Source organism: Xenopus tropicalis, chromosome 2, assembly GCF_000004195.4.
Source record: "Xenopus tropicalis strain Nigerian chromosome 2, UCB_Xtro_10.0, whole genome shotgun sequence".
Lineage (NCBI taxonomy): Eukaryota > Metazoa > Chordata > Amphibia > Anura > Pipidae > Xenopus > Xenopus tropicalis.
The window spans coordinates 122,736,347-122,761,355 of record NC_030678.2 but is presented as its reverse complement, the minus strand read 5'-3'; the positions used below and the strand labels follow the sequence as shown (position 1 = coordinate 122,761,355).

Sequence of the window (25,009 nt, the reverse complement as noted above, 5' to 3'; positions counted from 1 at the left end):
CAGTTCCCAACATCCTTGTGATATGGCTGCTTGAACATGATGGGATTTCTAGATTGTTTACAGCCTGGGACAGGCATGTCTGTTATATCTTATCTGAGAGAATGTTATCACAAACTGAGATTTAAAAAAAAAAAAAAAAAGATTTCCGTATTGCCTTTCCTGAAATCACAATCTGCCAGAAACATGGTAGCTCAGAGCTATAAGTCACTTTGCTGAGACAGATATTGAACTCTGAAGCAAGGAAAACTGATCTTATTCCCTTTTCCACTCTAAGATGTGACCTTAGGCAAGTCACTTCATCTCCCCGTGCTGCCGGCATCAAAAATGAGATTCTAAGCTCCATCAGGCAGAGAGTCAATGTGCCTGAACGCTTCTGTGTACAGGGCTGCACAAATCTGCTTCTCTTATATAAGAATCCATTTTATTAATGTATTCAGATGCCTTCCTAGAAACTCCACTTAGCCATTTCAATTAACTGCTGCAACTGAGAAGACAAATAAAGGCTTCATTTCTTGTATATGTGCCAATACTCTGTTCATGCAAAGCAGGTGTCATGTTTCTGTCACCTTACAGTGTAGGAACTAAATGCAAAGGTTTAGGCAATCATATAGCATTGTAATATTGGTATTTTTTGTCCCTGGTTCTGCCTTATTAGCGTGACACTTGTAGCTCTTTGCCTAGAGTACACAGTCACCTACTGAATGGAACAATCCTACTTTTCCCCTAGAATGCCTTGTACTTCATAACTGCTTGTAAAATAATAGCTCAGAAAACCCTATCCTTAGGAGCAGAGCAGGGAATGCAGCCCTGTGCCTTTGTGATGATCTACAAGGCTTGTGGCAGTACCCTGCTATGCCATGTGTCCCACTTGCTCTATCCCAGTGTGTCAACCACTATTGCAGTAATGCAGTTAGAATTAGCAGCTGTAGTAGTTTTAGCCTCCAGCACTCTATTACATTTGCACTTAGACTGCAGTATGTGCTAATGCAGGGATCCCCAACCTTTTTTACCTGTAAGCCAAACTCAGATGTAAAAAATGTTGGTGAGCAACACAAGCATGAAAAAAGTTCCTTGGTGATGCCAAATAAGGACTGTGATTGGCTATTTAGTTGCCCAATGTGGACTGGAAGCCTGTTACATAGTTACATAGTTACATAGTTACATAGGGTTGAAAAAAGACCATTGTCCATCAAGTTCAACCCATCCGAGTAAACCCAGCACACAACCTATACTAACCAATCTATACACTCACATACATAAACTATATATACAACCAGTAATACTAACTGTAGATATTAGTATCACAATAGCCTTGGATATTCTGCTTGTCCAAAAACTCATCCAGGCCCCTCTTATAGGCATTAACAGAATCTGCCATTACCACATCACTAGGAAGGGCATTCCACAGCCTCACTGCCCTCACCGTGAAAAACCACCTACGCTGCTTCAAATGGAAGCTCTGTTCCTCTAATCTATAGGGGTGACCTCTGGTGCGCTGATTGTTTTTGTTGGAGGCTTTGCTTGAAGTAAAACTTGGTCTCTGGGCTTCCAAACTTCCCTCCAAGCCAGAAATGTAAAAATGGGCACCTACTTTGAGGCCACTGGGAGCAACATCCAAGGGGATGGTGAGCAACATCTTGCTCTCGAGCCACTGGTTGGGGATCGCTGTGCTAATGGAAGGCTGTACTTCATTGCAACTAGGGATGCACCTAATCCGGGATTCAGTCCGGGGTTTGGTCAAGTTTTGGCCTTTTTTAGCAGGATTCAAATTCATCCATGTCTCTGGCCAAACAGAATCTTTAAAATTACATGACTTTTTATTACATAAACACTGAAGTTCTCTTTACACCTTCCTTGTCCTCAGCCAAATCTTTTGCAAAGGATTTGGGGTTTGGCTGGATCCTAAAATAGTGGATTCGGTGCATCCCTAATTCCAACGCTCTATTACTCATGCACATAAAGTGTATATCTGCGCTAACAGCAGGTTGCAGTAGACTGCAGCCTGCGATTAGAATTGATATTAGTGCTAATAGGTGGTTGTAGTAGAATGTGGGGATCTATTACTGAAACAACTGGCTCACACTCTGGTCCTGCAAAGATGCAACTCTGGATGAAACTATTACAGATGCACAAAACAGATCTTTTTCAGTTGTAAAATGTATTTTTCAATTTGTGATTTTTAACTTTTTACTGGAAGGACTTTAATTTCCATTTCACACCATGCCACACATGCTACTTAATAGATCTGTTAATCAGCTGACTTCTGCTACATTGTTTTTATATTCAAAACCAGCTGTGCAGAGAATCAAACAGATGCTGATTTTGGTAGCAATGATATTTACAACTTTAAAAATCCCTGGAAATTTGTAATGGATGGAGGTTGGAAACAAAATTTCATTTTCTTTTGTTATGTTAAATTGCATTTTTAGGTTTAATTTCTCTTTAAGAATATATCATTGTTCATATTTCTAGAACCCTCTTTAATATGGATATACAGTGACATAACTGGGGCTGGGGGCTGCATATTTGGTCATTGTTATCTTTTTACTTTTGTTTTTGCTTTTTTTTGTTCTCTCAAACCTTTGAGATCACCGTTAAACCAACAGTTGGCTCACATCCCTGAGCAAGCATTATGGTGCACCGGGGGGCACTCTGTCTCTATTATTATTTAGACAGCTATTCTAACTATACGTTTTCCATTTCTGATAGTGCTGTACATTGCATGCTTTGGCAAAATAAACCCACTCTGCATAATTTATTACAGAGTAATGCAATATGGTGTTTTTACATTATGCTTATCAAGCCAAAGTGCCGTTTTAGGATTTTCACAAACGCAAGGCTGGTAAATTATTCACAAGAGTGAAATCTGCTCATCATTAACTTGCAGAACTAATGCTACTTGCTATGTGCAGCCCAAATGGTTAAACAAGGTATTTTGTGCCTTCTTGATAATATTATGTCTGGAGCTTTGTTATTGACCACATCTGTATTTATGCACACTCCCTTAGGAACATACTGACTACAGTCACTGTGATTTACAGCACCTTGAAATCTATATACTGACCACAAACATCTTTGAAGACATATTTTTATATATGGCTGACTCAGGGTGCTGGGAGTTGTGAATCATACTGCTGCAGAGTCAGTGGGTTGGAATTCTTTGATTCATAGACCAGCAATCAGTTGTAAGATATTTTATCACTACACCTATAATATAATACCTCCCAGCTGGGAAATAATATAGCTTGTGCCTTTAAAACTTCTGTGGCACTACAGAGCTTGTTGATAAGTGACTCCCGGTATCTTCCAACATTTTTTTGGGTTCTGTCAGTTATAGTTTAAGGACACTTGGAGGGGTGAGAAATGCACATTCCTTATTCATCTTTTTGTCCTGTTAATTTAGCTAGAGTGATCATCACATGGGAGCCAAAGGGTTCATCGCCCCTACTACTCAGGAAGTCCCTGGTCTGTAACATATGCCCTGTGGGATGCAGGTTTATGTTTTAGCTTTATCAGAAAGTTCCATGTAAATACAGCCATAAGCACTCACAGAAAGGCTGCACTCAGTCCTCTATCAAAAGAAATACATGATTTCTTGTCTTCTTTTGTGTAAACATGTTCTTCAGTATCAGACTTCCTGTCTCAGAAAAATCCTTCATTCCTGGGCCAGAGTCTGTGCAGCTCTCTCCTCTCTTCCTTCCCATAAGAATTCATAAAAATTCACTCCCTCTCCCATCAGAATGTGTGATCTGAGCTACCAGCAGCTAGAGCTGCAGCAAAGGAAGCTACTGAGACCCAGCTAAAAAGGCAGCTGCTATCTTAAACAGAGGGAGCTTCTAGTGTTATTTACTCAGTGGTAAAGCTTTCTGCAGAATAAATATAGCATTCTAGCTGGCACTAATGTGGCTAAACAACTGGCAGTAAAATGCCAAAATGCCTTTCTTTTCCTTTTAAGAACCTCTGCTGCCTAGTTCTTTCCTCATATAGTATGGTATACATCTTGGGATTTACAGTTTAGTAACATTAAAGGAGAAGGAAAGGCTAATAAAGAGTTAATCTCAAGCTGCAGGCATACTTTCAGTTCTCTCAATAGTGCCCTTAAGTCTCCCCATATTTCTCCCATTCAGATGATCAGAAGCCTCATAGGAAAAAAAAAGCTAAGCTCTGTAAAGAATGTTCCCATAATGCCTCACTTCTGCACCGAGACCCAGACCGGTGTACATGCTTAGTTTGTATGACTATGAGGAAGCTTCCTGCTGATCACACATTCCTAAGGGGGGGGGGGTCTTAGCATTCTTGAGGGGGGGGGAGCAGTAGAGGAGAGCGTACGTGTCTCTGGCACAGGAAAACAAAGAGACAGCAAATCCTGTTTCTTTTGACAGAGAAGTCAGTGCAGCGTTTCTGTGAGTGCTTATGGCTGTATTTACATAGACCTTTCTGATAAAGCTTACTTAGTTTTTACTTTTCCTTCTCCTTTAAACCTTTCTTCTAACAGCTTGCAAGGTCCTAGTTGAGAGAAAGGGTTACAATGTAATAGTGTGCTACTGGTCACCAGCTGTGCTACAGCAGGGATTTCATTTAACTCCCTTCCCCTACCCATTACAATACCTTGCTGCCAGTAAGTTACATCAGCCTCATGTCTGATGGCCAGAAACTCTTGTTTCTCTCTTGTCCTTGTTCAGTTTCACATATATATAATTTTTCATATTTTTTTAAAGAAGTTCATAAGGTTTACAGTGTAAAGAGATAATCATCATTTTATATAGTCAATTATTTGATATACTATTGTGCTTCATTCAGCAAAGGTCAGTTAGAGCTTGGAGCCAAATTCTGATGCTGATTAAAGCCCAGTTCAAACAACATTCAATCATATCTCAAATATGCATTGTCTGTCTTATCACCTTTCTCTGGATTTTTTTCCCAGCATATATATATTATTATGAGTAGAATTTTTCTATCTGTTTAATTGCCTTTGTTTAAAGGGAATTCATCATTAAGATCACCTGGTAAGTTTTACATGAGCACAGAAAGCACATACAAACATGCAACTATACACTGTATGAACTCACAGGCCTTACTGACTTGTTAGCAAAGCCCAAATGTTTTAGATCTGTGTTGGGTCTGAATATTGATGCCAATGTATATTCTGCATATTCTTTATTTATAAAATTAGTTAATTTGAAATGGCAATTCCAGTAAATATTTCAGAAAGAAGATTCTTACAGGAAGCTCAAAAATTATGGAAGAACATTTCTGGTCTTGATAATTTATAGTTATGTTTGATGTGTCTGGGGGGGGTTTTTGGGGGGGGAGCTATCAGTTATGTTAAGTTATGGTGTTTTTCTTTTCTCTCTGGAGATACTGATAAAGTAAATAGTGTAATTATTATGGTTTGCATGTATTGTAAAAACTAATAAAAAAGTAAGTTGAAAAAAAAAAACTAGTTAAAATTGAGGGGGACAATTTTTATGGTGGAAAAAATTTTACTTATCAAAGGAGGAAGCTTCACCTATAAAGCTGGCCCCGCTCATACATTTATTAGTTACCCTAGGTTATTTATATGATTATTTAGATTTATCTGAAGAAAAATACTATCGATATAAATTTTGTATTCCAGGAAGCATTAGAAGTACAGGTATGGGATCTGTTATCCCGAAACCTGTTATCCAAAAAGCTCCAGATTACGGGATGGACATCTCCCATAGACTCCATTTTAATCAAGTAAAAATCAAATTATTTTTTAGTAGGTATAAAGGATGGAGATCCAAATAACTGAATGATCTCTTATCCGGAAAACCCCAGGTCTTGGTGACTGACACATTTTAGGAATTCTTTATTATTGCAAATATATTAACAGCTTAGTATGCTTTCATGCTACCAGCAAGTAAGTGGCCAGATATGCCCCATGCACTTAGATCATGGTAGCCAACTGTCTGGTATTTTCCTGAAAATTTAAAAATGATGTCTGTTGCCAATGTTATTAATAGGGAAGAAAATATATATACTCAAATATATAGTGTGTATATTATATATATATATATATATATAATAGAACCCACTCTGATAATCTTGTTCCAGCCAATTTGGCTATTTAATTTTTTTAAAATAATAAGGAACAGCATAAGGAACAATCTCAGGCGATTACATGACAATGTAATACGGACCTGAATCCATTTTGTGACTTACTGTTTAGATAAAATGCCCTTCATCTCTCAAGGCACTGACTTCTATAGCACTGATTAAATTAAGACATGCATGCCATTCTGTTGACACGGTTCCATGTTTAAAATTAATGTATCAGCATCTACAGTAATAAGCTCTATTTCCCTTAACTGTCAAATGTATACACTAATTAATTAACCCAGTGAATTGACAGGGCACCTCTATGTGTCCAATCAAAATGTTTATACAGTGCTTTGAAAAAAAATATTAGAAAACTGTGACTTCTCAACAGTATAACTGAACCCCTATTAGTTGTAACTGGAATAAATAAATATGGATATATGGTTATTATAGTTATACAAATATTCCCCATTTCCGATCTACTTGTGCAAAAGTCCAACATAAAATACTCATTCTACAGCATAAATTACATTATATAGATGCACTCTTTATCAGAAGTCATTTCGATGTCTGTGGCTCAGTAATAATTGGCTCAGGTATCCAGTAATGTAACAAACCATACTAACCATTGCTTCCAAAACCCATACCAATTAGAGATAATCTGGTTATAATAAAGAAAACCTGAATCCAACATGCATATTTACAAAAAGCACAGACTGACAAGCAAGCTACATCCATTGTATGCCCAAACACAACACCAGTGAATGAGAAGGAGGGACTGGGATGGAGTTAAAAAAGCTTTGTGGTAATTTTACAGTCTGTTCCAAGGTGGTCAATATGCGGCCTTAGTGCAGCCTAGAACCTTATCCCTCACAGGGCACCAAACTGCACTAGTCACATTGTCAATACCTACCAATCAGTATCTACTTTTGAAAATTAAAGTTTAGATGCCATTGATTGTTATGGGTAACAGATACAGTTCCATTTATTAAATATGTCAGGAAATTAGCAACCTAAATCATTCATCTCAGTGCCTGCCCTATTGAGCCTATGTGTTTATTTTGTGCTGGCTTTTTGTGCTGTGCCTCATTAAACTGAGTATATATATATATCCAAAATAATATACTGCTAAGTTGTTTCAGTTTATATATTTTTAAACACATAAATGTTGGTTTCTTTTCTAGTACATGTTCCCATATTATATTCAGCAAAGGTTTATCAATTTTACATTCCTGTACAATGAGTTACAAGATAAGTGCATTTGATTTGCAGGTATTCTGATGTCTAATTATATGACTACAAGACGTAGAACATTATTCATGAATGCCTGGGTGACCTTAAATAATTTAACGTTTCAGTTCCGAGACCTAGAAAGTATACAGGTTCACTGAAAAGTGATTTGTAGAATTATGTGAAGGGATTATTTTTTAGGCTAGAGAGGGGTCCATAACCTTTTAAACTTGTAAGCAATATTTAAATATAAAAAAAGTTGGGGAGCAACAAAAGTATGAAAAAAGTTCCAAGGGGGTGTCCAAAAAGGGCTGTGGTTGGCTATTTGGTATCCCAGTGTGGACTGCAGGAGGCTCTGTTTGGCAGTACACATGGGGTTTTATGCCTCCAAGTCAGAAATTTAAACATGAGCCACTGGTTGGGGAGTGTTAGACTATATAATAGTACAGTTACCTGTGTAGATACCGTGAACAGATATCCAATAATATCATAAACACAAAGAATCTGTTGGACCCCCCCCAAAGAAACTTATGCAGCACTAAAATAATTCTGTAAGTTGTATATCTGTATGCATATTTTACCTTTATTCATTTGATGATACACATATTTACTTTATTATTTCTGCTGATGACATTCTGATCTTCTCCACATGGCATAAGAAGATCTGGACGCCATTTGATTTGTGACATTTAAATTCAGAGACACTGATGTCCTCCAATGATTATATGTTTGCCTTTTAAACAGAAGAGAATGTATTGTTTGCCTCTTTCATAGAAAAGTGCTGTAGGACATCGGATTAGCATGATTTAATAAATATTTAACTCATCGGGTTCATTTACAAAAATGTGATAATGTGCCAAATGCTAAACCTGTTTTTTGCACTTGCATCTTGCCCTATCTAAATCTGTATGAGGCACTCCTTGAATGGGGTTTAAAGAGTCGTGCCTTGCCCTCTATGCAGTGCTGCATGCAGAAGGTGGGCAGCACCTGAGTATCATAAAAAGAGGAATATTAAGTGTGTAAACCACAAAAGGGTGAAAAAGCTTACCGCATGCTCCAAACCTACAGTTTAAAGGAGAACTATACCCCCGGGCACTAAAAGCCCCCTTAACTATCACTGCCTAGACCCCCTCACCTCTCCCTTATCACATAGTTTTTAAGTTTAAACGCTGTCCCTATCGCTAACCCCTAGCTAAAAATGCAGAGTAGCACAGCTGCGTACCTGGCCGACATCTTCTTACTGACTGAAGACTCTTTGAGTCTCTCCGCTGTGCCAGAGACACACAGCTTTCTGCTGTCTCCTCTCTCCAGCTCCCCCCTCCCTCAAGAAGGCTAAGAACTCACTCCCCCACCTTAGGAATGTGGATCTGAGCCAATCAGCAGGAAGCTGACTCATAGGGGCTGATTTACTAACCCACGAATCCGACCCGAATTGGAAAAGTTCCGACTTGAAAACGAACATTTTGCGACTTTTTCGTATGTTTTGCGATTTTTTCGGATTCTTTACGAATTTTTCGTTACCAATACGATTTTTGCGTAAAAACGCGAGTTTTTCGTATCCATTACGAAAGTTGCGTAAAAAGTTGCGCATTTTTCGTAGCGTTAAAACTTACGCGAAAAGTTGCGCATTTTTCGTAGCGTTAAAAATGCGCAACTTTTCGCGTAAGTTTTAACACTACGAAAAATGCGCAACTTTTTACGCAACTTTCGTAATGGATAGGAAAACTCGCGTTTTTACGCAAAAATCGTATTGGTAACGAAAAATTCGTAAAGAATCCGAAAAAATCGCAAAACATACGAAAAAATCGCAAAATACCGATCATTACGAAAAAAACGCAATCGGACTCCATTCAACCCGTTCGTGGGTAAGTAAATCAGCCCCTTAGTCTTACTAACTGAGCATGTTCATGTGGTCTGAGTGTCTGTGCAGGAGCGAGGCATTATGGGAACTTTCTTTACACAGCTCAGCGTTTTTTCTTCCTGTTTGGCTTCAGATCTTCTGAACAGGTGAAATTTTGGGAGACTTAAGGGCACTATTGAGACAACTGAAGGTATGCCTGCAGCTTGAGATTAACTGTTTATTAACCTTTCCTTCTCCTTTAAAAACTATGCAATAAGGGAGAGGTGAGGGGGGTCTAGGCAGTGATAGTTAAGGGGGCTTTTAGCACCCAGGGATAAAGTTCTCCTTTAAGGAGAGTCATCATACAATGGAGTTCCTCCATGGCACCTGAGTATCCCATAGATAGGGGAAGAAGGGGTTTGAGAGCCTAAACCTTTTACCTATGGCAGTCATTAAGTACAGGGCTCCCTTGTCCATTGCTTTGGATGCACCCTTCAGTACATGGAGCTCTAAAGGCTCTTCACACTCCTACATTTGTGCCTAGTTCTTTGTAATTGAGCCCTTATGTGTTTCATATTTAGCACAAGAAGTGTATATAATCTTGGTGTTGTTTTTCTCTTCTTTGCTTAGGTTATTGAAATCAAAGACAAACTGAAGGTATCAAAGAAATTGTGGTCGAGTTTGCCACATGCAATCTGTAAGGAAGTGAGAATAACAGGAGAAAACCCAAATGAAGACAAATGCTGGAATGGGCAGACTAGAGCTCGGTAATGTTAGCACTAATGTCTCCACAATAATACTTCTAAAGATACCGTGGGAATTTTAAAGGTTCATTAATTCCATATAATAAATGCGTTCTGTAGATTTACATACTGGGCTCATTTACATAAATTGGGCAAGGTAAAACATGTGAAAACCCAGCACAAAGCTTTGCATCCACCTCTAAATGGTTGCCTTGAGTGTTTTGGGGTTTACTGCCCAGGTGCAAATTTTCACTTTATTAGTAGATAAGCCCCATTTAGTTTAGTTTTGTTAGGGTGATGTTTTGGGCATAAAAGATACATATATAACTACTATGAATATATGATGTGTAAATGCTCTTAGGAAATCTGGCCTAAAATTGCATTTCTGGCTATCATATTTGCCCTGTAAATCTGAAATTATCGCATAAACTCTTTTATTCCAAGGTATCTGCCTGAAATTATGAATGATGGACTTATAAATCAGATCAATAACCCAGAGGTGGATGTAGACATCACAAGGCCAGATACATTCATAAGACAGCAAATCATGGCACTCCGAGTGATTACGAACAAACTGAAGAATGCATACAATGGGAATGATGTCAACTTCCAGGATACAAGTAAGATACAGGAATATATCTTTTTACCTGTAAGATCTTAGGTGTCTTAATAATCTATGAACAAATCAGTTCCGAGAATATAAATTAATACTACCACTTTTACTGCAAGTACTTTTTAGTACATTACTATGATTTACTACCATGACACATATAAATATTTGTACAATTTTAAAAGTGATGATGGTAAAAGTATTTTGTGCACTTTTGCTTTTCACCTAGTACTTGTGTGGTTCTTTTCTGGGAGCTGCCAATTATACCTTTAATTCCAAACCCTCAACATTCTTAGCTAGCTGGAGTAGTAAGATAATGCAGTTACACCTTTAAGTCCTCAAACACTAAGGAAGTTGTGTAATAAAAGGCACTAAGGAGCAGTAACCCATAGTAACCAATCAGCAGATAGAATTTATTGGTCACCTGTTTAAAAGCAAACATCGTATTGGTTGCTATGGGTTACTGCTCCTGGGCAAACCTAGGGGTATATTTATCATGCTGTGTAAAAAGTGGAGTAAAACATTACCTGTGATGTTGCTCATAGCAGCCAATCAGATGCTTTGCTTTGGTTTTTTAACTGTTGAAATCTAATTGCTGATTGGTTGCCCTGGGCAACATCACCTGTAATGCTTCACTCCACTTTTTACACACCATGATAAATACCCCATAGTGACTTTTATTACACATGGGGGTAAAACTCAAATTTAGTTTTTTAAACTTTAAAAAACTAAACATTAATATTTAACTTAAAACACTGAAATAGGTTGTTTGTATAGCTACCCACACTTTCTTTGCAGGAATAATGTTTTTAAGTCATTTGGGTTTTACCGATTATTAGGACCCCGGGCTCTCTTGTTGGTACACTGTCACGTGATAAGGATCCGGGAACTTGCACAGAGAGACACAGACAAGTAGTGAATCCACAGATTATATACATGTAGATAAAGATATTCCATTATGCTTACGTAACATGGGGTGGGCACATATGCTTTGCAGTTGCTTTGCAGAAAACAGGAATTCATTTAGAGTAGCTGCTGAAGCTTATTTTGGTTTATTAGCCTTGAACATTTGCTGAGATAATAACTTGGACAGAGACAGGATGGTCAAGGTAATCATAACAACTGACGTAGCACATACACATACCTTCTTAGAATTGTGCATACATATGTTAACCCTTCAATTTGGGGGTAAGTATGTACCAGTTTCACGCTTTTCAGGAGTTGAGGATAGTTAAATGATATTTGTCCATTTTAATTTTGTAAATAGTGCAACCAGTGATGTAACTTTGGGGGTGTGGGCAAATTTGTGGGTCTCCTGCAAAGTGCAAATAATCGCAGGTCACTTGTGATGCTCAAAAATGCGTGGGATCACTCGCAATTTCTTGTGCGGTGTGGGTCGCCTGCAGGCCCCCGTAAAGATTAAGTAAGAGTAGGAATTGCAAGTAACAGTTACTTACCTGTACATAAATCATCTGAGGAGTCGTTAAAAAAGTGTCGGTAACACTTTATAAGCAGGTATAAGCAACCTGCAGCCTCCCAGATACCAAACCCCTTTCATCAGCAGCAAACCTTAGGTATTTCTATAAGCAAGTAGCCCAGGGTAGAAGCGTTTGACTGCAGGAGACAGCCATATATTTCACAGAGCCATCACACAGCAGAATGTTCCATGTCCTATAATCCCTGTACATGCAGCAATCTATTTCTTTGTGTGCCTCAAAAGGAGCTGTAGGAATGCAGTTAATGCTAAACATGAGCAGCTGCAACAATTACGTGTAATGTGTAAATCGCTGGAACGTCAGCTACAGGACAAATTGCTTGAACTAGGGAGCACATTGCTAGCAAATGTAGTCTCAAATGCATCAATCTGTCTATAAATAGAAGATCACAGCAGTTAAGCCTTACATGGCTCTGAGCTTGAAGTCACTGCTTTTTTTCCCTGACCCCATTGGCAGGTATAAAACGATCAATAGACATGGGGAATGGATATGGATTCATAATTACTTCTAGTCTATGGTTTTAAAGACTTTAATCTTTAGTAACTCCAAGATAGCCAGTGGCACCATTTGCCTGGAAATATCTTAGCTCCATCTTATATACCACTCTCAGGCAGGTGTTCATGAGTCACATAATATTAATGTTGCAGCTGCAGTTGTTAGGCTAGTTTATGTATATATCTTGTTTATAAGGTAGTGATTTCATCCTTATATGTAGTCATACTGTATATAGAAATATAATAACACTACTTATATTGGTAAAAATAAGAACCTGCACTTTCACAAACCATAGGTTTATGAGAATTTAAAGGAAGCAAGATACAATTACTGGGTGTTATAGAAAAAGAAAGAAAAAGGAACGATTAGAGAGATGCTGGTTCAGATGAACCCTCTTAATTTGAGTGCGGGAGAATGTGAATAAATGATTGCTGCAAATGGATTATGAAAAAAAACCACAAAGGAAGCTTGTGTTTTTCAAATCATTAAATATGTACTGTATATAGTTTGCTGTTTCAAGTATATTTAAAGGAACAGTAAATGAAAATATTATGTACTTTCATCCTACACTGGTAAAACTGGTGAGTTTGCTTCTGTAATACTACTATACTTTATATAAACAAGCTGCTTTGTAGCCACGGGGCAGCAATTTAGTCTGAAAAAAAGGAGAAAAGGCACAGGTTACTTAGTAGATAACAGAAAAGTTCTGTAGAATGCAATGGGATTCTATCTGCTTATCTGTTATCAGCCTGTGCCTTTTCTTCTTTCTCCAAGTTGAATGGCTGCCCCCGTGGCTACGCAGCAGCTTATTTATATCAACTACAGTAGCATTACTGAAGCAAACATCAGTTTTAGATGTATATTTATCATGCTGTGTAAAAAGTGGAGTAAAGCATTACTGGTGATGTAGCCCAGGGCAACCAATCAGCAACTAGATTCCAACAGTTAGGAAACCAAAGCAAAGCATCTGATTGGCTGCAATGAGCAACATCACCAGTAATGTTTTACTCCACTTTTTACACAGCATGATAAATATACCCCTTACAGTACATTATGTTTTCATTACTTTCAAATACTTTTCTTTTTTGGTATTACTGTTCCTTTAACAAGTGGATTTTTTTATAGGTTTTAATGTAATTATCTTATACATACATAACTCGCCAGCGCCAGAAATGCTATATAGTATCATTCTTTATATACTTTATTAAATCAACAATATAGGAAATACATTTACAACACATTAAGTTACACATTAACATATATATATATATATATTGTATGGTATGCTTTACATCTAATTAATTACATCGCAAATATTTAAGTACTCCATACAACTACTGATACTGTACAGTATGCCAGTTTCATAAATCATCCACTTATAACATCACCAAATATTTGTATTGCCAACCTTGTGCCCCGATGTTCAGCTGTATAAGTGTGTAAATATAATTTTATATTTATATAGCTCTGTTAGTATACACAACACTGTACAATTTTACAGTGTAGAAAGGTACACATAATAAATGATACAAAAATAATTATAAATATACAGAGATTAAGTGCCATGGGGTAAGAGATACAGTAGGAAGGAGGTCCCTGCCTGTAGAGCTGTAGTTGGGTGGATAACATACAAGCACAAATAGGAGGGCAAAAGTGTACAAAGGTTTAGGCATTAACCCTTAAAGGAGAAAGAAAAGTATGCTGGGGGTTCCAGTTTGTTAGGCACCCTGCAGTCATTGTAATAGCTTTTTTGAGACCTCAGGTCAGTGCTCCTGTTTGCTGAAAACAGCACCAGCTTGGGGTTTTACCAAAGGAGTGCCACATCACCTGCTACAACTGTCTACCAGGGATCCATAGAGTCTGCTGAGCGCATGTGCACATGGAGAAGAAAAATGCTCTACTTAGCATACACACCCAGCCCAGGGCTGTATAGGGATCTGCAAGGTGGAAGATAGTTTTTCCAATCCTACAGAGGTACCCAGGCTGGTGCAGTTTTCATTGAACAGCAGCACTGGCCCAGGTTCTTAGGTAAGCAATTATAATCACTATAATTGCCCCCCGCCCCTTTCCTTTTCCTTCAAGTGCCAAGACTAGACTAGATAATATTCTAGTGGGACCTCAAGTGATCTGAGTTTCTTTTAAAGGCTTGTATATACATAAATGTTGTGTTCATGCTCTAAATGTCAGGTTCATATATACTCATCTTCCCCTATTATTCTAGGGATATATATGATGATGATTCTCGCCCACAGTGAGTACTGTAAGTCACTCTTGGATTTAAATAAATACTTACTCAAATTGAGTCTGGCCCCGAAGTTCCCCCTGGGCCTGACTTGAACCGTTCAGATTCACTCAGGATATTAACCAGACAGCTTTATTTAGGGTATACATTAATACAGAGTCTTAAATAATAGCTCATATGTCCTGAAAGCTCATGGGGACATGGAGGAAACATATTCCAGTACAAAATGTTGCCATTTAACCATTTCTTCCTACGTGGGGCTGTTCACATGACATCCAATGATCATTCTTGTTTTAGCATAACTGTGTCTCTCTGTCCATCTTAAATGTGGTAAAAGAGATCATCTACATCACCACAGTGTCCTGAATGGAATCTGTGCAGTCAGTGTTTCTGAGACTATTTGTGACTTTCTTAGCCTTGCACTATGAATACTTGTGACAGGAGACAACAGATGGATTCCTTGTTCTGTGTAAACATTCTAAGATCTAAGCAAATGGAATGACCTTTGGTCTTGGTGTCTAAAATCATCCTGCAATTGCAGTTATTCTGTGCCTGTGTCCTGTTCTTTGATCATAACTAATATATAGAAATGCAGGGATTAAGTGCCCTTGTGATTTATGTGTAAGTTTAATACATGGTAATTCTGCATCAACAACACAATTTGACATCCTTTACTTGTATAATACAAACAGGATTGATACAAATTTGGAATTTCTAAGTCATGCCAGCCTTTCCTCTGTCAACCTAAATAAATATACCTCAAGGAAATATTTGGCTCAAAGCAAAATGCAGTTCTACATAAAGTAACATCCCAATTTTGAGTGTTTTTCAGAGAAACTTGCTAACAACTCCAAATACTTGAAAGGGTTCCCCTGAATATTTTTAGTGGACGAGTAAGCATTTGTCAACCAGTAAAAGGGGATGGTGTGGGTGTAACAAGGATTGTTTTACTTTATCCTTTTAGTATGTTGTTATTTGGGAACATTTACAGTTGAAACTTACTTGTAAACATTTGTGCTACAAAACCATCTTAAACACACAGGTGGTCAATACCCTTTGTTTCAAATTCTGCATTGGTTCAGCCCATCCTTCAAGCTTCTTCAGATGAAATACAAATATTTTGTAACCTTGATTCATTTTCCCTTATTTAAACATGGTATATGGCTCAAGTATAGTGATGGTTAAAATAATTCACCAGGCATGGATTCACAGCGAATTTCCGCATTTCACCATTGGCAGATATTTTTGCAAAACGGGCAAAAAAATGTCGCCCATGCCAAAAAATGTCTAGGGCTATGGCAGACATTGAGACTAGTCGCCCATGATAAATCTGCTCTACTAGGTTGACTAATCTACTGTAAATTCTTTCACATCACTTCATTTTCCTGTTGTAGCCTGAAGTTGCCTTACAAGGAACTACACATTTGGCAAAAATCATTATTTACATCTTGATAGGTATGGTGGATTTTACATGGCAATGACAAGCAGACAGTGTAGTTGGGATTTTTTTTTTCAAGTTTTTTGGAATATGATGAAGATTTCTTCTCCCTTTGGATAGTATAATAGCATATTGCAAGTAATGTTCCAGTAAGCTAAGCAGTTTAAGTTAGCACTGCCACATCCTGATTCAGTTGTAATGAGGAGGAAGAATGAATGCATATAACACACTGTGCGGGACCCTTGGGCACGGAGATTGGATAATTACGTCTTACCTTCCTAGGCACGTAAAATGCACATTAGAATAATGCTTTATATTCATGTTAAAGACTTTCCATTTGGTGTGTACAGAATTTATAGATGAGAGCAGTTTATTAAACTGTATGCATAAAATCGCAATTATTCCAATAAATGCTGACAAAATTACAGGTGTCAGATAAAGACAAAAATATTTCCACTTCAAACCTGAAATGAAAATTGCTTTGTTTGAATCTCCTCCTACATCAACTGCCACATAAATGTCTAAATGAGAAATATATATATATATATATATATATATACAGTTACCAGGATTATCCTGTTTAGATAACAAAGGCAGAAATGTCTTAAATCCCAATAACCCACCTATGTTTTACCCTCCTATTATTCTCACCTCTACAAGTTGAAAATGACCAGCCATCCTCAAGGTTTATTAAGAACTTTTTAGACAGAATTTACTTCTGCACGAGTAACCAGTGCTCAGCTATACAAATTAAATAACCTGGTTCTCATGTTTATCTGCTGTCAAAAAGGCAAGCTAAGAGATATCTGAGATACCTGTGCGGATATAAGAGATATCTGTGCAGCCATTGTATGGAGGGGCCAAGAAAGGCAAGTAAAAAATATCAATACCCCTTGAAGTAATTCAATGTCTCCTAAGATGTGTCCCACAGACTTTATTATTACCCTTTGGCATAGATCAACAAGAGCTCTCAGGTGCTGGATTATACCAGGAAAGGGTTTAAAGAGGAAGAAAGGTGAAAAGTAAGTAAGCTTTATAAGAAAGGTCTATGTATATACAGCCTTAAGCACTTACAGAAAAGCTGTCTCTATCAAAAGAAAAACAGGATTTCTTGTCTCCTTTTTTGTAAACATGTTCTTCATTCCTGGGGCCAGGGTCTGTGCGGCTCTCTCCTCTCTCCCTTCTCCTGCTCCCCCTCCCATAAGAATTAATAAAACTCACTCCCCCCTCCCTTAGGAATATGTAATCTGAGCTACCAACAGCTAGAGCTACAGCAGAAAGCTATGAAGACCAAGCTAAAATGGCAGCTGCTATCTTAAACAGAGGGAACCTCTAGGGCTCTTTACTCGGGTATTATAAAGAGCCCTAATGTGGCGAATCTATTGGCAGTAAAATGCCAAAATGACTTTCCTTCTCCTTTAATTTGAAGGCGACCATAAGGAGCTGTTTAACTACATCCTGCAGCAAATGCTGTCCCCCTTAAAACTTGAATTTTTTTTTTTTACAGAAAAATAGACACAGTTAAGTGTTACATTGCTTCAAGAGCAATTAGCATAATTAATTAATCACATGTTTTATGTGTTTCATTTAATTATTCATAGAACTAATTATTTGTTATGTTACACCCTTAATAGCCTTGCCGTTTTGCTATTTTGTGTTGAATTTATCATTTATTTTACATTTTTTTCTTGGTCCTAGGTGAGGAAACCAGTGGCTCAGGAAGTGGCAGTGGGTGCACTGATGATATCTGTCCGACTGAGTTTGACTTTATCACCACCGAAGCACCACTTTTTGACTCAGACAGGGGGGAGATGGACTTTTCTGCAGGATCACAGATTAGCCAGTCACATTTCACAGTGCTCATATGTGTCATCCTGGTACTACAGAGACAATGGAGATAATCTATAAGCTCCTGGGACTGTTTTAGTTATAAATAATAGTCAATTTTCTTCTTTTCCTACACTTTTTTGGGCAATGGACCATTTCGCAACCACTGACGTTTCTACTTCTGCTTTCTTTTGTTCCTTGCTCCCCTTTAATTACAGGCACCAGTGTTATATTCTAAGAGTTTCTTTTTGGAGAATTTGATTTTTGGAGAATATTCCATAGAGGCCCTTGAGAACATTGTGTTAAGCTACAAGCAACAACAAAAAAGAAAGGTTTCAGAATATAGCCTTAGATTTTAAATTAAAAAGCTTGGACAGCATGTTGTGCCATTCACAGCTAAATACTGTATGTCTACACACAGGTCCATCATAATTGGATAATGCATGTAATGTTTCAGTAAGCTAAGCAATTTCACTTAGCACTACCACATCCTGATCTCCGCTGTAATGAAAAGGAAGAATATGTGCAGCCACTGCTATCTGAAAAGGAGCTAATGTTACATGGAGCAGAGATAATCGGACATGTATCTCTGGGATTGTTCTGTATAGGATGCAGAGAAAATTGCATTACGTAGGTGTCTGAAAAATAACCTGTGTAATATCATATATCAAGATCTGTCAAGGAATAGAATGTTTTAGGCATGCAACAAGCATTTTTGTTATCATACTACACTTTACAAGTGTAATTTGTCCAAGATTTAGTCCATTTATTTTGCAGTCTCCCTTTATTGTGGATCCTTGCATTTTTATGCCTGGTTGGGTTTCATCCATGTGGTTTCATCCATGTGGGGAGGTGAGCACTTTTGAGCTTCAGGAATTGCTCTTAACATTGTAGGAGAGCTTGATGCACCTCTAGTCTATAGACCCCACAGACCCTCCACGAATAAAAGCAACAGACTTTTATAATAATGAGGGTCAGGCAGATAGCCTAGATAGATAAGTAGCACCTCTGAAATATTTTTGATTTCCCAGCAGTTTACCAAACATTTAATTTACTTTATTTTAAAGTGAAGGAACGTGAACAAAGAAAGAAACTAGCACATTGTCTGCATACTTGTATTTATGCCCCACTGAGGTAAGTAGCTCCCTTGTATGAAAAAAGTTTTGCAGTATTCCCATACAGATCAAAATGTATCAATCATTATAACATGCTTAAGAATTCATTGGCTTTCAAAACAATTGATGTACCCCATATGTGCCAGTAAGCTTGCAGAGGAATTGTTAAAATCAGCAGATTATTGCCAGAGCCCAGCAGTTACAGAGTTGAATCCATTGCTAGCACCACCAGGTATCAAGGTGCCCATATTTACTAATCTTGCATAAAAAAAAATACATGCATATGTAGGGTTGCCACCTATCCAGTTTTAACCCGGACAACCCAATTTTCGGAAGGGCTGTCTGGGTCAAAACCACCTGCCCATTTCTCCAAATTAGGAAAACTGGGGCAGGTCTCACTGAAATTGATGCGGCTTCTGACTGCTTTTAAAGTTATTACCATGACATATAGAAAAGGTGACAATAGACTTTCTCCTTTAAAACATAATTTTTTGTTTTTTTCACATGCACTGGAGCTGGTTTGTGGTGCAGCATGAATATATTGACATAATACACAATATATTTATACCCATCTATCAGTTACCCTTATCCAGAGGAACACAATGCATTACTGCCCACCAATATGTTTGTGGTTAAGAACAAGTGCATGGCCTATGCCAGAAGCTAATTATGAGCACCAAAAGATGTAGGTGTCATATGCATACCTCTAACCTCTGGCTGCCATAAAAAACCCACAATAAAGCATGTCACTGTCTAAACAATAATTACCTTCTTAAAAAACTGTCCCACTGGGGCTACCCTTACATAGTTTAGTAATCATTTCACATTTGTAACATTTAACATTATAAACCTATGATGGCAACTTATAGCAATATCGTTGCCCATCCTTGACTTAAGCCATGACCAGGGAACAATGAAAAATATTATTTTCAAACAGTACTGTATGAATAGTAATAATAATGTAAAATATGCAATCACTATTGGAAACAAATTGGTAACGCAGTTCAATGTTCCATATACAGAACATACCAAATTCATAATTGTGATGACAGGAGTTAATTAGAATAGGTTTTAATCTTTGAGATAAGCAAGTTTTGAAAGTTTGTTAATATCGTCAGGAGACGGTGTAAAACTGGTCAAAAAAAGAGGACCTTTCCCCAATATGCCCACCTAAGGTTAAGTTCTAGGGCCCATGCAGTCCCCAACAGAAAAATCAAACCTGCCAAAACAACATATGCCCAATTTTCGTCAAGATATTGATCAGGTTGGCTCATTAGTCCGAAGGGCCTAAATCGGCAACTCAAATCTGCCTGTGTAAGGCCACCTTTAGAGAAGTCAAGTGTTTTATTTGATTGATATCTGTGATGTTTTATTCTGATTTATAAAGCCGGTCTGTGCACAACATCATTAGCAATGATATAATATTATTGCAGAGACTGCATTTTAAAGATGTTATCACAAATTGGAAAGTTTAAGGTAAGTCTAAAGAGGACAGACTCCCATCAATGTAAAGGCTTTATCAAAATCAGATGTATTCACATGCCTACACATAGCTTACATATACCATGGTCTTATTAGCACAAATGAGTTTTCTTTTCATTAAGGGAAAATGTTACCCTCTTTTGTCATTAGCTTATAGCTTTATGTAGAAAAGTTGCATTAATGCTATCTGAGATTCCATAAATAAATATAAATGTCTTTTTCCTACACAAACATACCTGATTTCACTCATTGAAAAAAGCTATGATACTCGTATGAGTAATTTCCACACAATGTAATGCAACCCCACCCATGCCTTTTATTCTGGAGTAATGTATTCTGAGACTTGAAGTCCTTCTGCTTTGCAGAGAATCTGTGCACCACTTGCTATGGAAAACAGAGGGACTTCAAGTCCCACATAACGTTACTTAATGGCATACATAAGTGTGGGGCTGCACCACATCTTTCACTAGTGGCAACTTGTACATTCGTAAATGGAATTAGCAAGTGATTAGTTGCAGCGATTGGGTTTTTAAAAATGGCGGCGACTAATCTCCCCATTTGTCTCTGCTCTAAGAGACAGTGAACTGCCAGCCTGTGAACAGAGATAGATATAATGGGTCCCTATTTTCTGATGCATATCATCAATACACAAGCTATTGTTCTAGAGTTGCCAGCTTTTTTCCCCCTAGGTATTTTATTTGTGCGGAACAGGGGTGCTAATTAACACAGAGCATTTGTTCTGTATTTGGATCATTCGTTGTAGGTTTCTCATGGGTGGAAAGAAATCATCACCAACAAATTAAATGGATGTGGCTTTCCAACTAATTATAGATGCACATTGTTTTTATTTTGTTGTACATGTTACATACATGTACCTTACACACATAATGTTCTGCTGTTATATATAGTATATATTATGATAATTGACATTACTGCAAAACAGCTGGATTATATCTGCCTCAAAAAACCGAGAGAATATGTTTGAAACTTTGTTTTTAAATACATTAAGATATTAATTTTTTAGACAAGCTCCTATGAATAAAACTTCCCCAGAGACTACTCACCTGTGTATTTTCATTTTTCCCATTGTTCTATGCCTTCAGCCCATTCTGCATAGTGGCTTATCTGGGATATTATGTTCTACACTTGAACACAAAGCACCTTCCTTGGTCCAAAACACTGTGAGGATATCCAACCCATAAGTGTGGGGGATACAAAAAGGGTAAAACCTATAGATGAAGCTATCCAACATTCTTCTTTGACAGATAGATGCTCCTTCCCTTAAACCTTACAGCCGCCTCTTGGCAGAGTTAAAAGTGGTAGTCAAAAGCGAAATTAACCTGTAATTCAGTTATGGAGTAGATTTTACATGAAGATAATTTCCTCACAGTTTTTCCCAGTATTCATTAATATTGCAATGTGTTCCATTAATTTAACTCAACATAGATATGCAAGTGACTGCTGGTACCAAGGTTCTTTCACTTTTTTAGTATTAGTATTATCATCTATTTTTATAGCTATGTAAGTGTATATATATATGTATATATATATAAGTATGACAATTTCAGAATTTTACTTAATGGAAAGCTCAGGGTTGACACCTCTTTTAGCAAAATAGTTTTGTCAACCAGGTTCTTTAATTTGATTTATTTAATCCAGTAAATAGAACATGAGTAAGCCGATGTCTTGGCAAGACGTTATATATTTCAAATTGTATTTACGAACTTGTGTTGGTCACTTGGTCACAGAATTTTTTTCTATGGTATACTAACACATTTATTTTCCAATAAGCCTAATTGTGTCTGTCCTTCTTGTGGTTTTTGAGTTCTTTGCATTCTATGCTTCAGATTGCCAAAGTGCAATTGGAAATGAAGCCTGTTTGCTATAATAAGTGATCCCTGCAACCAGAACAGAACCAGAAACATTTTTTTATTGTTGTTATATTTCTATATCTTTTTTTTTGCAGCCATTCAGACATCTAGTCAGTTGTTAAGATACATGAGCCTAGCACACTCAAAGCAGGTTAAATGACAAAAGGAGAAAGTAAATAATTCAAAACCCACAAAAATAAATAACGCCAAATGCTAGTTGTCCTAGAATAACATTGTCTATATTATGTTCACAATTAAACAACCAAAATCAGCTGCATTGTGGGCAATCACTTCCACATCCAATTCCAATGCTTTAGGGCACTGTCTATAAAGCATTGTACTTCTAATTTTAAGCTGAGCTTCCTCTTAAAGTTGGGGCCTTTAAAATTGGCAAACCTGACTCCAACAAGACTGGATAAAATGGTTCTTTCAAAATATTTGTGAAATACTATAACATTATGTACAACCAAATGACAGTCTCTCAGGTGTGTCACTAACCAAAATGAAGGTCAGCTTCCCTGAATATATGCGCTTCCCTTTAAATGAATGTAGACAGAAGAATAAGGACATGGACATGGCTAGAATATACAATATATATGTTGAACAATGGAATACTACTGTTCTGATTTGCATTTAAAAAATGTCTTACTTTACTCAAATCTATTTTCCAACAATGCAGTTCATGGCATTAACTATTCAGGCATTTGTTGGCAATAAAAGTATGACTATTCCCGAAATAAATGTGACATGGCAATGTATTTATGTTTACAGTCCTAAAATCTCTGAACTCATGCAGTAAAACTGAAAATACCTGCTAATTATTATCAATGTATTATTGCTGAATATATGTACTATGACATGCCAGGATTTGATAATATATCGATATATTGATATATATGTATAGAATGACCACCAAACCTAATTTGTACTTTGTTTATTGAGAACACATCATTTTTTGAAGATATTAATTTGCAGAAAAATGATAATAAACAATAAACCACTACCAACAAGAGGCTTTCCTTTTTTTAATAATACAAGCAGTGCATTGTCCCCTGTGCCTTTGGGTGAAATGACATGTTTAATGTGCAATAAGAAATGTCACAATCAGCGCACTTCAGTGTAATTAAAACAGAACACTAGTGGGTTTGATGTACATCCAGCTTAACAGTGCTTGGCAGGAACAGTCATATATATGTGAGGTGTCACCAATAGGGAATCGGCGCTCCTTCTGCTTCTCTTACTGATCACCCTTGTAACTCCAACTTTAATTAAATATGAAATATTAAAAGTAAGCTGCTAAGATGGGTAAGTACAGTGCGATATATCCCAGTCAGCAGAGTTCCTGTTACCATTTCTGAATACAAGGTTGGGCTTAGGGTTAAGCGGATTCATTTCCAAGCAGCAGACCACAATATCCTGCATGCCTTTGAATATTTTTATGTTATCTTACAATGTATAAAAGTATTTACTGGTAGCAGCAATGCTACATATTTCTGCTGCCTAGGGTGCAGGCACATGTAGCCGATATACGCATAAAAACGCAAAGAATGCAAAGTCTCACGTTTTTATGCGTATTTCTGCTACATGTGCCTGCACCCGAGCGTATCTCATTCATTCAGGTGCGGGCACATGTAGAAAGTGTAGGGCGGTATTTTCAGCAAGCGCTTTTCTGCTTGCCGAAAATATCCGCCCTACGCCTCGCCTGGCATTAACCTTAAACTTTAAAACCAAACTAGCGGTGAACCAAGCTGACTGTGCACTCTAGGCAACCCGGACAGCCCCATCTCCCCCCCACGCACATGCGCAAACATTGACGACGGGGGCCGGGTAAAAGGTAGACACATGAAAAGGGAATGGCGATGTGCAGACAGTGGCCATACAGGGACCAGGACTAGAAAAGGTTGCACCTTAGGCAGCTTTCCTTTGATGCAGGCAGCAGATACTGTTAACACAAATTTGAATATATGGTTTTGAGACTGGTATCATCTTACCAGATATGTATATCTTATTCAGTTTTCCTTATTATGAATAAATCACATATTTGTTTCAGCCCATACAATATAGATTGATTTTATGGGCAAATCGGTGACACAGATAGTACACTCCCATTCCCCCATATAATAAGCTGGAGTTTATTAAAGTCCTTACCTTTCACTTTATTGACTTGTTTTTATAATACATCTATGGGATCCGTTATCTGGCAACACATTATCCCAGTGATCCATGAGCAACATGTTGTTCACTACCCCCTTTGATGTTGCTCCCAGTGGCCTCAAAGTAGGTGGCCATTTTTAAATCTCTGGCTTGGAGGCAAGTTTTGGAAGCATAGAAACACAGATTTACTCCAAGCAGAGCCTCCTGCAGGCCAGCAGTCCATATGGGGCTACCAAATAGCCAATCCCAGCCCTTATTTAGGACCCCCAAGGAACTTTTGACATCTGAGTGTGACTCATGAATAAAAAAGGTTGGGGATCTCTGCATTATCTAGAAAGCTCTGAATTACAGCAAGGCTATCTTCCAAAGACTCAATTTTAATGAAATAATCCAAAATTTTAAA

At 37.6% G+C, this 25,009-nt stretch overlaps 1 protein-coding gene across 3 annotated transcripts in view; it reads left to right on the top strand.

Annotated features, from left to right (window-relative positions):
- gpc6 (glypican 6) overlaps window positions 1-23,459 on the top strand; it is a 574,948-nt gene extending 551,489 nt beyond the window's left edge. For all 3 annotated transcript variants that reach the window (XM_018091653.2, XM_012957513.3, XM_031897065.1), the window contains 3 exons: window positions 9,764-9,900; window positions 10,321-10,496; window positions 17,856-23,459. In XM_018091653.2, coding sequence (XP_017947142.1) covers window positions 9,764-9,900; window positions 10,321-10,496; window positions 17,856-18,058 — 516 coding nt within the window. In that variant the 3' untranslated portion in view covers window positions 18,059-23,459. The remainder of the gene's footprint in view (window positions 1-9,763; window positions 9,901-10,320; window positions 10,497-17,855) is intronic.
- Window positions 23,460-25,009: the final 1,550 nt, after the last annotated feature.